Genomic DNA, 15,712 nt, shown 5'->3' on the forward strand with positions numbered 1-15,712 from the left:
CGCGGGGAAAGCCCTCAGGAATTCCACCTCCAGCTGCCCTTACTTAAATCCCATGCCTCTATACAAACTCCATGACTTGGCAGCCTTCACAGGTTGTCACGGTGTGTGTTCTGAGTACAGTCAAGGGCAGAATTTAGTGCTAACTGGACCAAGAATTCAAAGCCCTCAAGTGTCTATTATTTTCCCCAAGAAATAGCTATAATTGATTTTAAATTTTAGAGCAGCTTTTCTATCTGGGGTGTTGTGGTATAGCATCAAAACCAAAGGCCTGTCACCTCAGACTTCAAATCCCACATCTACTGATGTTTGAATTATGATGCCCTTTGGCAAGTTCTGTAACTTCCTATGCTCTCATCTATGAAATAGCATAAAACAAAACAAAAGAAAAACCACCCTTAGGTTGATTGCAATAATTAAATCAAATAAAATGTAAAATTCCAGGCACATAATTTGTATCTAGAAAGTGTACATTTCTGGTATCATTTATTGGATGCTTATTGTGTATCAAGTACTTTTAAATTTTTTTTTCTATTTAGTAGTACATGACAGTAGAATGCATTTTGACACATCATACATAAAAGGAGCATAACTTCTCATTCTTCTGGTTGTACATGATGTAGAGTTACAATGGTCATGTGATCATATATGAACATAGGGTAATAATGTCTGATTCATTCTACTAATCTTCTTGCCCCCTCCTTTCCTTTCACTCTCTTCTGTATAATCTAAAGTACAGTTTATTTCATGAGTATTAACATATTTGATCCTTGCATCATTTTTACATAATAGTTATCCTCCTCCTCATCCTCCTTTTCCTCTTCATAATTATCCTCATTCTATTCCACAGATGAAGAGCCACAAAGTAATACAAATAGTAAAGAGCACAGTTGGGGTTCAAGACAAGCTTTTCAGCTCCAAACACATGCCACACCCTCTTAACCATTAGACAACAACCTCTCGTGCACTCTGTGGTCATTTCCACGGGTCACATCCTATGGGCAATTTGAAAACAATCTCATAGTAATACATATTTACCTAATTAAAACAAAGTCAGGAGAAGCCAACAATGCTTTATTTGGCCAAGTATAAATCATTTTAATTTATCCATTCTTTTGAATGAACCACACAATTGTTTCTTTTCAATTGTGGGAAATCCCGCACTTGCAGTTACCTGCACAAGGGTATATTTTTCCAATATTTGTTCTGCTTAAATCGTGTGTTCTTTGTTTTACTGTCAATGAATAATTAATAAAACAAAATGTTGTCAAGTTCTGAATAATCTAAAAAAACATCTGAAAACCCACCAAGAGGTATCTAGGAAAACTTTATAAAGTTGAGATATTTTCTGCTGTTCTAGGCGTGGGTGATTTTATCAAAATACTTCGCCCACTTTCAAATTTCCACTTGTAAAAACCTACGGCCTTATTTGGCTGTCACTTACAGTATAGTGTTTTCCAGACAAGTTTCTGATAGCTAATTTTAAAGAGACTTTGTGCAAAAGGCAGGTTCTGGAGTGCTCCTGTTGGAAAAGCTCCTCTTGACCCTATGCATTACTATGAAGGACATGGCCAGTCTATCCAAGACTCACCCACCCTTTTATCATCAGACCTTGACAAATTTATATTTCCTAAGGCAGTAATTTTCAAGTCTGACTTTGCAACACAGCTGGGTTTTTCAAGTTGTTTCAAGGGGTCTTAGCAAAGAATTTTTAAACCAAAATTAAATTTTTATTTTTAAAAACCAGCATGCATCATTTGAGGGAATAGCGGTTGTTAGGAAATTAATCTAATGATGATGATAGGATATTGGGACCTGTGAAGAGGCTCTCAATCCTGATCTATTGTGATAGAGCCCTTCAACACCCACCAAAACAATGGGAGACTTGCAGAATGCCCTCCTTTAGGTTTAGTCCATGTCTAACCACCGGCCCAATGGAATTTTAACAGAATATTGTTTTATCTTCTATTTAAGCTTAGTTGTGCTCATCAACAAAGTGCCAAGTCTCTATGAGCATCCTATATGAATACCATTTATGAGAAGGCCAGCATGTAAACAGTTTGTTCTTCGTTAAGTGCCTTATAGGAGGCCACTGAAAGCAAGAAGAAGAATCTGGGATCTCTTGAACTTAATGAATTTCTAAATAAAAAGCCCATATTATTCTAAGAAGTATATCTTTCTATACTAGTCATTAAGAGTCATTTTGGTCTCTTTAAAAGCAGACATTTAAACATCTCCAGCACAAAGGCTCTTGTGTGGGTCCTTGGGATGTATTTCTGAATGTCTGTGGTTTTGTACTTGTCACCTGTGGCTAGACTACAAGCTCTCAGCTGGCAAGGGCATCATCAAGCTCCTCTTTGAAAGGCATTAAGCACTCAGTATGGTGCTTAGTACAAAGTAAATGCCCCCAAATATATGTTGAATTTAAATGAATCTTGAAAAAGTGAGAAGTTTTTTGAAGATTTTATGTTTTCCATGTCAGTTTGTTGTATACTGGCTTTTAATGACATTATTCTAAAATGTGAATTGTTGTCTTTGAACCTGAACAATTTTTGTATCTACTTTTTTCCTTTCTTTTGCATTTTTATTTTTTTAGTTATACAAAACACTAGGATTTATTTTGACAAAATTATAAAAGCATGGAATATAATTTTCCTTGAGTTCCCAACACTTCCCTTTCCCTCCCCTCCTATCTCCCCCTGTTCCCTTCTCTCTACTGATTCTTCTGCTAAATATTTAGTTACAGTTTTTTTAAATTGCTGTCTTGTGGACATACATGATGGTGAGATTCACTGTGGTTTATTTATATACATACATGAAAAGTTAGATCAAACTCATTTTACTGTCTTTCCCTATCCCATATCTTCTCCCTCCCCTTCAATCCTCTTTGGATCTTTTTTATCTTTTTTCTTTTCTTTTCTTTTTTGACTGTGTGACTGCAGAGTTTCTTTTCCTTCTTATTTCATTCCTTTTTCTTATCTTTTTGCCCATTTTGCTTCTTTATTATATTTGCACTTTCTAGTTTTTTCATTTCTGGTGGGTACAAATCTTTCTTATCTTCCTTTCCATTAATGTTTGAACCTCCCAATCTTCAATCTGTATAACAAAGTTCTTTTATCACATATACATACCATTTTCAAAGCCTGATTATGTCACTTCCCAGTTGTTCTGGTGTGTTTTCCTATGCATTTTCTAGCCTTTTAATTATGTTAAAATAAGCCCTTTGAGAGGAAGCATTGTACTCCTATTGTGCACTAACTACTAAGGCATTTGGGAACTCCTCTGCCCACTTTTGAAAATATATGTGTATGTAGAAATGTACTTTATACATACACACATATCAATAAGCATATAGCATACATATGTGTACAGGATATATATTATATATGGATGTATGTTTATATAGATATATACATTCACTAAGGAACCTTGCCACTTAATTTTGCACATTGCTGAAATCATATTTATAAAAACTGTTAAGGAATAATAATTATTTCTCTCTGGTTTTTCAATTTTAAATATTGGCATAGTGTACTCTGATTAAATCACAACACATAGATCCCTATAAATTGTTATAGGTACTCCAACAGGAGAGATGGACCAATGGGTTGATCCTATGTTTGTGTGAACAGAAACTAAATATCCCTCCTTATCTGTAACACTCAGAATTGAAGCTTAAGGTGAAGCAGTGTGTGGAGGTGGAGGAGAAACAGGAAAAACTTACAATTGGCCTAATAGTAATCATAGAATCCTTCCCTCCAAAAAAGTCACTGACTCTATTTCAGTCTCCATTCTGTATAGATGCATTCTATAGGTCCTTCTTAAATTTTTATGTCTTTAAAAAAATGTATTAGTCCTTGAAAATATAATTTGATTTCAACCCTAAACTGTCTGTAACATCACCAGTCTGCTGGGGATGGAATATAATTTTTTCTCAGTCCCCAGCACTTCCCCTTTCTCTCCCCTCTTATCTTCCCCTATTCCCCTCTCTCTTCTGATTCTTCTGCTAAAGGTTTGGGTTTCCCCTGGAGCTCTTCTAATGTCTGCACTTCTAGTATCCATATAATGAGTCTTAGGCTTTATCACTTACTCACTTTTTACAAGATTTTTACTTTTTTCCATACAGAAAGTAATTTCTTCTCATTTATTTTGAACCTCTTCTGAATAAGTCTGTAGAAGCTAAATTCATCACAAATTAAAATCATACATTAAAATGCAAAACTAAAATTAGGAAAAGCTAGATTTATTTTCCCTTTAATGGTTGAATACATAAAATTATATATTTAACATATGTACTAATTGAAACTTTAAAAATCATTTTTTTATTACTTTTATGAAAACCACCTGACCCTCTGGTGGAGTGTGAGCTTTAATGCAAAAGATTACAAACAACATTCATGGTCTGAATCCTGTCCTTTGGTGCTTTGAAAGGGCTATCATTAAAAAGGTTGTGGAACACAACGGGCAACCTGTAATATGTTTCACGTGTAATATTTTGAAACCTTTTGTGTGTGCATGTGTGTGTGTGTGTGTGTGTGTGTGTGTGGTTTTTAACTAGAGGACGACGGAGTCCTTTTGATGAAATGGACTCTTGGGATTTGTCTTATAATAAGGTGCATGAGACTGAGTTTAGTAGGCAGGGAAATATTTCTCCTGCCTAGCTAGTGCCTGTTTATTCTTCCCTTATAAAAAAACCAAAGGGCTAGCAATTTTCTTTTATGAACGTAGACTGTAGGGAGATAAGTAGCCCTTGCAGGAGAGGAAGGTCAAGTTCAAAGTTTTTCTTTCCTTTGGATTCAGGAATAAGCAAATGGAAAGCCTGGCCAAACAACTGAGCAGCAGGCATCTGATGGTTAAGCCCTCCCCCCCAGGACTTTTTATGTACATAAGCAGAAGTCACTCGAGCAGCTGCGGCGCATTAGTTCCAATAGTTTAACAGGCTGCTTTGTAGCGCTGACAAAAGCCGCCAGCGCTGTGGCTTCCCTCCATGTTCCTCTGCCTTGTGAGCTCGTCAGTGATCTTTGGCAGGGGCTCGGGAGAGGACGGTGACGTTGAACAGGCTTCCGCAGGGGGTGCGCTCGCCTGGTTGACACGCAGCCCCGTCTCCACCGAGAGATTGAGGCCGAATGAACTAACAGCAGCTGGATCCGACCTGCTTTCCCGGACATTTCCCAGACTCGGGAGCAAGCGAGGGAATCACTGGAAAGAGGCCAGGCAACCACGTTGCCCTGGATTTTTGCCAACTGTACAAAGTTGACCAGGAAAATGGCTCAGCAGACCACAAGCCCGGACACCTTAACAGTACCTGAAGTGGATAATCCGCATGGTCCCAACCCATGGCTGAATGAGGATCTTGTGAAATCCTTGCGGGAAAACCTGTTGCAGCATGAGAAGTCCAAGACAGCGAGGAAATCCGTTTCTCCCAAGCTCTCCCCAGTGATTTCTCCGAGAAATTCCCCCAGGCTCCTGCGCAGGATGCTTCTCAGTAGCAACATCCCCAAACAGCGTCGTTTCACCGTGGCACATACATGGTAAGGTTTGCACGGATTACACGGAAATGGTAACCCCCCCCCCTCGGTTATTTTGCACCTCCCGTGGTGGTTAATTTCGGGAGTGGGAAGAGAGGATCATCGTCATTCCTCACCTGTGGTGTATGGGTAGTAATGTAACATTAACAATAAATCCCACAAATGTCCAAGTCGGGGCAAGATTCCTTGAGACAGGAAATTAGAGAGGTTGAGGGGAATGGTTCTCAAAGTTCAATTCCTTGTGCAAGTTCCTACAAGAAAATTGGATTACAGATGTCAAATAAGAATGTAGTTTACTCCCATACCTATGTGGTGGCATTTCTTTGGTTTCTTAAGCTAAGATCACTGCCAGGTTCTCCAACAGCTTAGGAAAGAATCAGAAAGGAGAGAATGAAAATCTATTTACCACCCTTTTCTGCACTGTCTCAGCTTGAACAGAGATGCTCATAGTACACATATGTGTGTGTCATATGTGTCCCCATAAAACTCTTCCTTACTATTGGCTTCATTGTATTTATAATCTCAAACCAGCTTTTCCAAAGGAGAGAAGAAAGGAATTAGGAAGTCTGCAGAAAGTTGCAGGCTAGTATTTAGTAATATTGTGTTTTTTAAATTTGGATTGTTTGAATATTTTGTCAGTATTTTAATTTGCTTCACGAGTATTTCTATCTTCTTTATAATGGTTGAAATTGTTTTATGCATATTCCTCCATGTGTTTTTCTGGAGGAGGATTCTAGATGTTTTCCTACTTAAAACAAACAAACAAAATGCCTAATTAAAACGATTGTGAAGCTTTTTTGGAGTTTTTGGACTGAGAAGAGGCTCTGGGATACATGCTTGTTTAATTTTAGGTAGTGATAGGTGATATATAAGATGAATATAAATTATGATGAAACAGTATAGCAAACAGAAAATAATAAATGCATTAGAAGAGAAACTATCTGAAAGATATTTATACAGTTTTTTTTTATAGCAAATGAAAGTGTATTCCTGGAATGGAAAAAAACAGAAACAGGTCTTTAAGGGAGGAAGCAGTAGAATGTAGAATCAAGATTTAACCTAGTGGCATGGCTGTACCCAGGAATGCATTCATATCACAGATGAAAGTAGATGACAAAGGAAGCAAAGGGCATGTCACTTGGCAAAACCATGTCCAATTTCAACATTTCAATTTTAAATAGCTAAGTGTCTAGTTGGGGGAAAATGTTCTTACTGCTTCCAAGATTTTAAAAACTAGATGGTGTGGGGGTTTAGCTGTATATAATGGTCACAAGAAAATTAAAACATTGGATTTTCAGTTTTAAAAATTATTGGAAAATGATGATTTCTCTATAAGGAAGATATTGTTGAAAAAGTTGCCAGTGATAAGCAGTGAATGAAACAAACACAGGGAAATACTCCATGGGAGGGCGTTGGCTCAAGACCAGGCATCTTCGGGTGCCAAACCAGGAAAGTTGGCTTCAGCTCATAGTCAGCCAGGACCAGAAGTTTGGTATCCTCTGTCCCTTTTGGTTGAGTTGCTTTATTGTTATAGTTCCTAAATTGTACCCATGGTTGAGTGGATGAGTCTGAACTCTGCTGCTTGATTCTTGTCTGAGTGAAGCAACCTAGAGTTCAACAGAAGGTTATCTGAACTATTTGGACATGTTGAGATGTAAGGAAGGCAGGAAATCTCATGAAAACAGGCTTTCTTCTGAAATTTCTGGCACTTCCTTTTCTGGTGCTGTTTGGAAAAACTCCAAGAGCATGATTTCAACCAATATTTCATTTTGGTCTATCAGGTCTCAGCCAGATCAGAGAGTCACAGAGAGAGCAATGGGTATTGATAATAAAGAAAAATATCATATTGATTCCCAATTAACTCAAGAGGAAACAGTATATCTCATGGACTAAAACCATCTAGCAAAGGAGACAGAAAGAGTCTCTCAAAATTTCCATATTGTTTCAATGAGTCTCAAGATTTTCATAATATGCAGAGGCATCCTTTGAAAAATATCATCCAATTTTTGCTTTCAAAAATTTTAAAAGTATTACACAGAATTAAAAAAAATGTATTTCAAATTGTACACACACACACATACAAACACACAAACACACACGCACACACACACACTTGCTAACTTATTGTTTGTTATTACCTCCATATTCACATCTTCTGCTTTCCCCTAAGTTATCAACTATTTCAATACATGCCTTATATGATCCTGCCTCACAATACTAGTTCTTACCACTGGTATTTCCTTTTATTTGATATGCATATATTTGAAGTGTTTGTTTTGTGCCTATTTTGTGCTCAAAGAGGAATAAGAGTCATTTCTTGGTTTAAAATAATTTACATTCTAGTAGAAAAAATAAACCATGTCACAAGGCAGATAACTGTTTTAGTTAAGGTGATGTTGCTGTTCTACAAAAACAAATCTCAGTCGATTGCCTTAGTGATTATTTACTTCTTGCTTCTGCTATTTGTGAGGAAGCAGCTTGATTTAGGTGCTTGAGGGACCAAGGATCCTTCGGTCTTGTAGTTCTGCTGTTTGCTAACACGATTCCCAAGGTTCCCAGGCTCAGCTGAGTTCAGGGAGAAGGAGCAAGGAGGGTGTCATATATGTTTGTGAGGCAGTCCTACAAGCACACATAATGGTATTCTCATTAGAATCAGCTCGGTGCCACATTAATTTGCAAAGGAATTTGAGAAACCTATCTCAACATTGTTCCAAGGAATAAGATAAAACAGATATAATGTACAGCTAGCCCATCTCCATTCTAGTATGTTAATTGCAACCTGGTTCATCCTCTATCATCATGGAATTCCTAGAATAACATCCCTGATAACAAGTTCTTGGCCCTCTCCTCATGCCTTTTGGAGGGGAGTTGTTTAATAGACCTATTGATTGAAAAGAGTTTGATTATGAAGAATTGAATTCTTCTTTCCTACAACTGTTATCTATGGGTCCAGGATTTGCTCTGGTAACCCCTCAGCTTGAATCTTTGCTCATTTGCTCCTAAGGCAAGAGGCTTGGAGTAACCCACCAGAGAGCCAGAACACTGTTCTATTCATCTTGGTACACCCATGCTCAGCATGGTGCTGGCCAGTGGTGGATACCTAATAGATATCTACTGAACAAACCCATTGATCAACATTTTAGTGTCCTTGAGCTTTGTAAAAAGTCTTCTCTTTCCTTAAGTAAGCCCCCGTTATTTCACCTATTTATACACTGTATTTACTGAGTTTATCATGCTTGTTCTTATTTAGGCTTTATTTGGGTTTTCATGACCCACTTACAGAGCAGCAAACTGAGTTGGCCCAATACTCCAGCGCCATGTGACTCCAGCAGAGAGTGTGTAACCTCAATTTCTCTGTTTACTCAAATTCCTGGAAGTGGTATCTATTTGAGGCTTTGGTTTTATTAAGTACAATTGTGTACAAATTAAAATGTGTCACACAGGACTGGTACTTCATGAGTGTCATAATCTAATATTTCCTTCTTATGTGTTATATGTACATTACTCCAGCTTCAGTCTGTATAAACCATTAGGATCATATTTAAATTTCCAGGTTACCCTGCCAGTTGTTTGTGAATGGATTGGCATGAATATATGTGGTGAGACCAAGAATTCAAAGAATGGGTTTCTGTCTTATGACTGTGAGAATGGGGAAGGTAGAGAGGAGCCGTGTTAGGCAGGATCATAGGGCAGGTGTCCCTTCTCTGCCTGCTGCCTTCCACAGTCTCTCAAGTGCCTTTGATTTCCTCATTTTCTCCCATCTGGAAATAATCTCTTCTTCAAATTTCTGAAGTACTTCTTACCTGGGCTATTCTCTCAATGCTTATTGGTAGTGTTTATATTACTGGCCCATACTTATAGTACACTAGTATTTGGCTCGGTACTGTGTGTTAGGATTAGAACTCTTTTTCATCCATGCTTGCTCTCACTCTGACCATTTTTACTTAATATATGAAACATTGTTGTCTAGTGATTGTACACAGGACTCTGATTTCATTTGACTAGGGGATTCCCTCTGACATCAGCAGGAATTCCAAGGTCACTGGAATCTTTGTTAAAGAAAACTGACTTCCAATACAGGTTTATTCCAGAAAAAACAAACAGGAAATTCTATATATCTTTTCGGGTTTTCACTTCACTGAATTTTTAACACAGTTCCTTTGGGTTAGGTCTAATTAAAGTCACAGATGAGTGAGTTACAACTGATTGTTTTTAGTCTTTGATAATTATTGTGTAGTCATATTTATATCACCACACTTTTGTACTTTTATTCCACATTATTTTACAAAGTAATTTATTATTAGTTATAGACATTTTAAATCACTATATTTTTCACATTTATATGATACAAGGTCAAATATCCATCACTTTAAAAAATGTTCAGTATTTTATCACTGTTTGTATCAATTTGTGTGTGTATGTGTGTGTATGTGTTAGTTATTGGGGAGTTAAACCAAAGGCTTCTAGCATGCTAGACAAATGTTCTAATGCTGAGTTGTATCCCCAGTCCCTGCTTTGGTAAAGAATCAAGTGTAATGGATTCTGCTAAAGCCATCACTCATCCTTTACCTACTATTCTACCTTCCCAGAGGATACTGAAGTCAGTGTGTTCTTCTTTACATGTCTTTATTTTTATGTGCATGCAAATGTGCCACTGTTTGTGTGTTTACAATTAATTCACAATGCCATGTTATGGAGTAAAAAAGAACAACTATCATATATACCCTTTAGCAACTTGCTTTTTTTCATTCTATAATATGGCAATTTAGCTGTATTGATACACATAGATTTGAATCATTCATATAAACTATGGAACAGTATACATTCATTTAGCTCTAAAAAGTCAACTGTTTATCAAATCTTAGAATATTGTTAACTATGACATTCAGTATCATACTCCAATCTAAGAAAACATATAGTCACAACAGAATACATTGAATCATTTTGTCATAGTGGAGATGAAGATGCAATTTCCTGAATTTAATAGTCCATTTAGGCTACAATGTATTGTCAAGCTATTTTAGAAACATTAACCATCAATAACTAATATTTATAGCTAGCACTCATCAAGGTCCCTCAAGTTTGTGTATTATCTCTCAAAACATTTTAAAATTATTAATTTGATAAAAGCTGAATATTATATCTGATATAATGTGATGGGGATTATATTCCTGATTAAGAATTAGATGAGAAAATTCTCATATCAAATATTTTATTTCATACTGTGCTTAATATATTGAATGGAGGGAGATGTCTTATAGTATACATAAATGCTATTAGGCAATATGATTTCTTTGAGGAACATGGTGTCCTGGTAATACTCAAATATATTTATATGCATGTGTGATTTTACTTACAGCATACCTAAATGTAGAAGTACTTAATAACATTCTTAAACAACAGAATAAATCCTTTAAAATTAAAATTTGTATTTTGAAAAGTCTCTTTCAAGAGACTTTGAGGAGTTCCTGAAGATTTTGAAGGAGCTTGATAAATGTTTTTAATCATTTTTGTACATTATAAATTTCTTTTTATCAAGCATCGGCATTAGGTGTAAAGTTTAAAAGTAAATATTTGGGGCTGGGGTGTAGCTCAGTGGTAGGCCATTTGATAAGCATGCATGAGACCTTAGGTTTCATCCCTAGATTGCTAACATATAAATAAATAAATAATAATAATAATAATAAATTTTTAAAATAAAATAACAAAATAAACGTTTGCTTTCTTGAGTCATCATTTCTTTAGCAATTGTGGTTGCTTTTATTGCTGCTTAAGAAAGAACTATTCTATAAATTTTCTTGAAGTCATAGAAAGGGGAAGAAATCATTTGTTACCTATAAAGGAGAAATCCTACCATTTAGAGTTTGAGGTTAAAAATACACACAACACAAACATACGCATACATACACAAACTGGGTAGGTTTTTCAAGGCCTTATTTAGTGATTTTGTTTGAGGACCCTTTCTCCTTTGTTCCACATCTACATTTGTCCTACTTATCTTTAAACCTTTTATTTTTTATGTCTTTTGTGGTAAAAATACCCAGAGAAAAGCATTTCTGGTGTTCATCGGGAAGACAGGAACCTAGGTGAGGGCTGTATGCAGTATGACACCAGGAGGTGGAGAGAAAGTTCCAGGGAAATCATTTGGGGAACACACCAGGAAGTAACTTCCCCATGTTTCAGAGGGTTCATTCAGTCAGACTTAAGTTGTATTGATGTTATAATTTGCTGTTAGTTTTATGGGAATCATGGTACATGAAGGCACTGCAAGTTGAGGGTGTCTTTAGCTTTTTGAAGGCATTTGGAAGGCATTATTAACCTTACCTGAAATCAGAAGACCCTAGATAGGCTTTTGTAAAGAACATGCCAATTGATTTGTAATGTTTATAACATTACAGTGATTATAATGTGACAACTAGCTATTGATTAAAAAATGAAACATTGAATACCCTAACAGCTTATTACTCCTGTGTACTTCTGGTGATTATTGACATTTATCTTAAAGAAAGAGAAAAATATTAAGCCAATCTGTACCAAATGAAGCCTTGCTAATAGTAGTGAGAATATTTTCAAACAAAAGAATATTCTTCCTTGAAAACAGTAGAAATTTTGAGATGAAAATAAAAACTTGAATATCAAAGTTCACTTAAGTAATTTAAATTTTGACTTTATTTTTTAAAATTATTCTTTGTAAATAAAATGTTCTTGTGAGTTTAGATAACTAAGAAGAAACTTCATTATTACCAGGAAAGCAATTACTTAACAACAACAACAAAAATCATGTTTTTAAACCTGTGATTGATTTAGTATAGTTGAAACCATGTATTTTCAGTTCTGCTGCCCACTTGATATTTGATGTTAGTTATTCAACCTTTTTGAAGTTTAGGCTCTGTATTCAAAAGTCATATGGTTATAAAGACATTTGACATTTACAAGTAAAAAAAAATATTATTTAAATTTACAAACTGATAACAAACTAGAGTACATTTAAGATAAGTAAAAATAAGTTCCAGCTTGCTGCTCTAAGAGAATGAAGTAGATGTTGCCTGGTAAAAATGACAAACATAAATCTATAACAATTTTGTGACTCATGCATAGGCTTCTAGCCTATCACTTGCCTTGCCTAGCATGTGCGCAGCCCTGAATTCAATCCCCACCACTGCAAAAAAAAAAAAAAAAAAAAAGAGAAAGAAAGAAAGAATTAATAGTTTTTATTCTAGGACATCAACTGGAAGCCATGATTTTAGGTAGAAAATATGGACATTTATAAATATTATACTAATTCTTAATTTTTTAATTTTATGTCATCTTAACAAATCTATCTTTACTATGTATGAGAATGGAAAGATCGTCTTGTGAGATTTCAAGGGCACAAATTTCTCTAACTATATCAGCTGAAGTACTTATCCTCAAAATGAAATCTTAAAAAGTTGAAACCTCACTTTCATAGTAACATGTTTTATAACCTTATATTTATTATACCATAGAGATGAATAATTTAGCTCCTGTATGTATCAAGTACTTTATGTACTTTAATCCTTCAAAACAATCAGGATTGAATTGAAATATTATCCATTATACTTTACATATGCAGACTTTATGGTCCAGAAAAATACATAACCAAGATCATTCATTTATATCATAATGAAACCGGTAGAGTCAAAACTTGAACCCACATCTGGCTAACTCTGTATTCTATTTTCTTTCTGTCACTATCACCTCTGTTTAGGCTAAAAGTCACATTCACATTTATTATCCTACCCTACCTGTATATTGAAACTATAATGATGAATATTCAAAGATCTTTTAAAATGGTACTTAACAGAAAGGTAGAACAGAACTCTTGGTATAGAGTCTCAGTTTGTTTATACATGTGGTTTTGAAAGGAGACATCCTTCTTTTTGGTAAATATATGTGTATGCATAGGAGAAATATATGTCCTTGATGAAGAAGGGCTTTAGGGTCAAGGACATTCTGATACAGAATGATTCTTAAATACTACAGGAGTGATTTTTAGATAAAGCAAAACCAATCAGAGAATAATTTTATTATCAGAGATTCCATAAAAAAGCATGACAGACTTCAAGTCTCAGAAGAAAGATCAAGTCAGAATCTATGAAGGTTTGGTTCCAGAAAAGCCAGCAGGGAATGATGGTCCACAAGCTCAAGTAACTAAGCAACAGAGCAGCAAACTGCTTGGTAACCAGATCTGGGCTGACTCACAGGCTGACTCTGAGTGACCAGGTGGCCAGACAGGAGGAGCAAGGCCAATCTTACCTTGAACAATTCTCCTTCCTGTCATCTCCAACCTTCATGCCAAATCCCACCATAACTGAATAGTCCTTTTGGCTTAATAGATATCTGCTTTTAGGATGGAACTGGATGTGGGACCAGAGGCAAATGCTATTGTCTTTTCTCTTTAAAATAGCATTTCTAAGATTGTTTTCTTTGGTTCAATATACCATAAGTAAAATGTAAGCTTAAATGAGAGGAAAGAAAATAAAAATAATGGGATTGGAGGTGTGACTTTCAGTTTTTATGAGCAAATATGCATTGGTCCCAAATTGCCTTCCTTCATTCAGTGATATCTTTCCTTGAATTTCTCAAGCACAATTTGTTACCATTTATTTGGCCGTTTTATCTTATGATATCTTATATTTCATGTATCTGTTATATGTGTTGACTATGTCCATGGACTAAATGTCAGAACCTCATTTTCCATCAATCTTTACATCCATTGTGAAGTTCCAGGTATAAACTGTATGAGTCCACCAAGTATTTGTTGTTTGAACAACTGAAGAACTTGTCTTCTCTTCCATTGCTAGACTCCTTGTGCAGAACACTCTAGGGCATCCATACATGTGATTTCCATAGTGGAAAGAAGTTTCAAACCCAGTGAGTCTGTGTGTGTGTGTGTGTGTGTGTGTGTGTGTGTGTGTGTGTGTATTCTGGGTTTATGCACACCTAATTGATATAGTTTGACTTTAGTATGTATATAGAGTTACAACAATTTGTCCTATATATTCATTTTAATAATATTTAGCTTATACTTTGGAAATGATATCCTTTTTGTATTTCTGAAAAAAATCCTACATAAATATATTTTAAATTCTTGGGAAATTACTGAATAACTAGCTGGTTAAACTCTGATGACTAATCATTATCTCTTAGAATTCGTGCTGGTTAAATTATATACCAATTCCTAAGATCATAAGAAATGCTAAGATTTTCAGGAGACATTTGAAATAACGACCTCCACAGTTCCTTTTTTAGTATGACAATTTGGAGAAATTTTAATCAGCAGAAACTAAACACCACTTTTCTAAAGTAGATCTTTAGAATAACTAAAATTAAATAATAGAATATCTCTTTGAAGAGGTTTTCATAGAAATATTATTTTAAAATAAATATTTTGTCCACTGTTCAATACATATTAATTTTTGCATTGCAATAATTTCAAACCAACATATTTCCTTTCTATTACCTTTATGAGACAGCCCTCTGATCAAATTGGATAATATTAAAACACAGTGACTTCCTCTTTGTATTATTAGTTGAGTACCTGTTCTTTTTCTTACATAGCTAATTTTACATTTATAGTTATAATGGTGAATACATGTAGTTGACCTTTTGAAGTAAGCAATTTTCTGAATAATAAGGTTACTTGGATTATAATTTTTGCTTGTTTACCTTCTTTAGGTTTATAGTATTTGTTTTACTTTGCTTTATTCTGTGCAGTATGTTTTTTTTTTTTACGACCTTCTATTGAGTGAGTGCCAAATAGAACAGCATATGATTTATGGGTAGTAATAACTAAAACATATATGAATTGCAGGCTCATGACGCACAAGGCTGCAATTTGTATGGCTCTCCTATGAATAGAACCAGGCTTACTTTAATAAAGTCTCCATACTAATAACAATAGCGGTGTCATTAACGCCATGATCTCTCTGGTTTCACCTTCACAGCTTCAGGTCCATCTGTAAACCATTCATACTGCTTTGCATTTAATATTTTTAGTAGATTTACATTTTACTTAAAGGTCCATAGGTGTAAAATTGAAGTTTTACATCATTACTGGAATAAATTGGAAACCAGTATCATTCACCATGCATAGAAGATAAGTGAAAAAAATACAATATAAAAGGCAAAATAGATTAAAGTTTATCTAATTACTGTAATCAGTG

General features: G+C 35.2%; 1 protein-coding gene across 8 annotated transcripts in view; it reads left to right on the top strand.

The window, feature by feature from the left end:
• The window catches only part of Pde4d (phosphodiesterase 4D), a 1,337,035-nt gene that overhangs the window by 657,030 nt on the left and 664,293 nt on the right, over nucleotides 1-15,712 (top strand). The window contains exon 1 of one of the 8 annotated variants that reach the window (XM_078016230.1): nucleotides 4,937-5,528. The exons of the other annotated variants lie outside the window; for them this stretch is intronic. Within the exon in view, the coding sequence (XP_077872356.1) occupies nucleotides 5,263-5,528 (266 nt within the window). The 5' untranslated portion in view covers nucleotides 4,937-5,262. Of the gene's footprint in view, nucleotides 1-4,936; nucleotides 5,529-15,712 lie in introns of those variants that run through there. 8 annotated transcript variants of the gene reach the window in all.

This window comes from Ictidomys tridecemlineatus, chromosome 1 (assembly GCF_052094955.1).
Source record: "Ictidomys tridecemlineatus isolate mIctTri1 chromosome 1, mIctTri1.hap1, whole genome shotgun sequence".
Classification (NCBI taxonomy): domain Eukaryota; kingdom Metazoa; phylum Chordata; class Mammalia; order Rodentia; family Sciuridae; genus Ictidomys; species Ictidomys tridecemlineatus.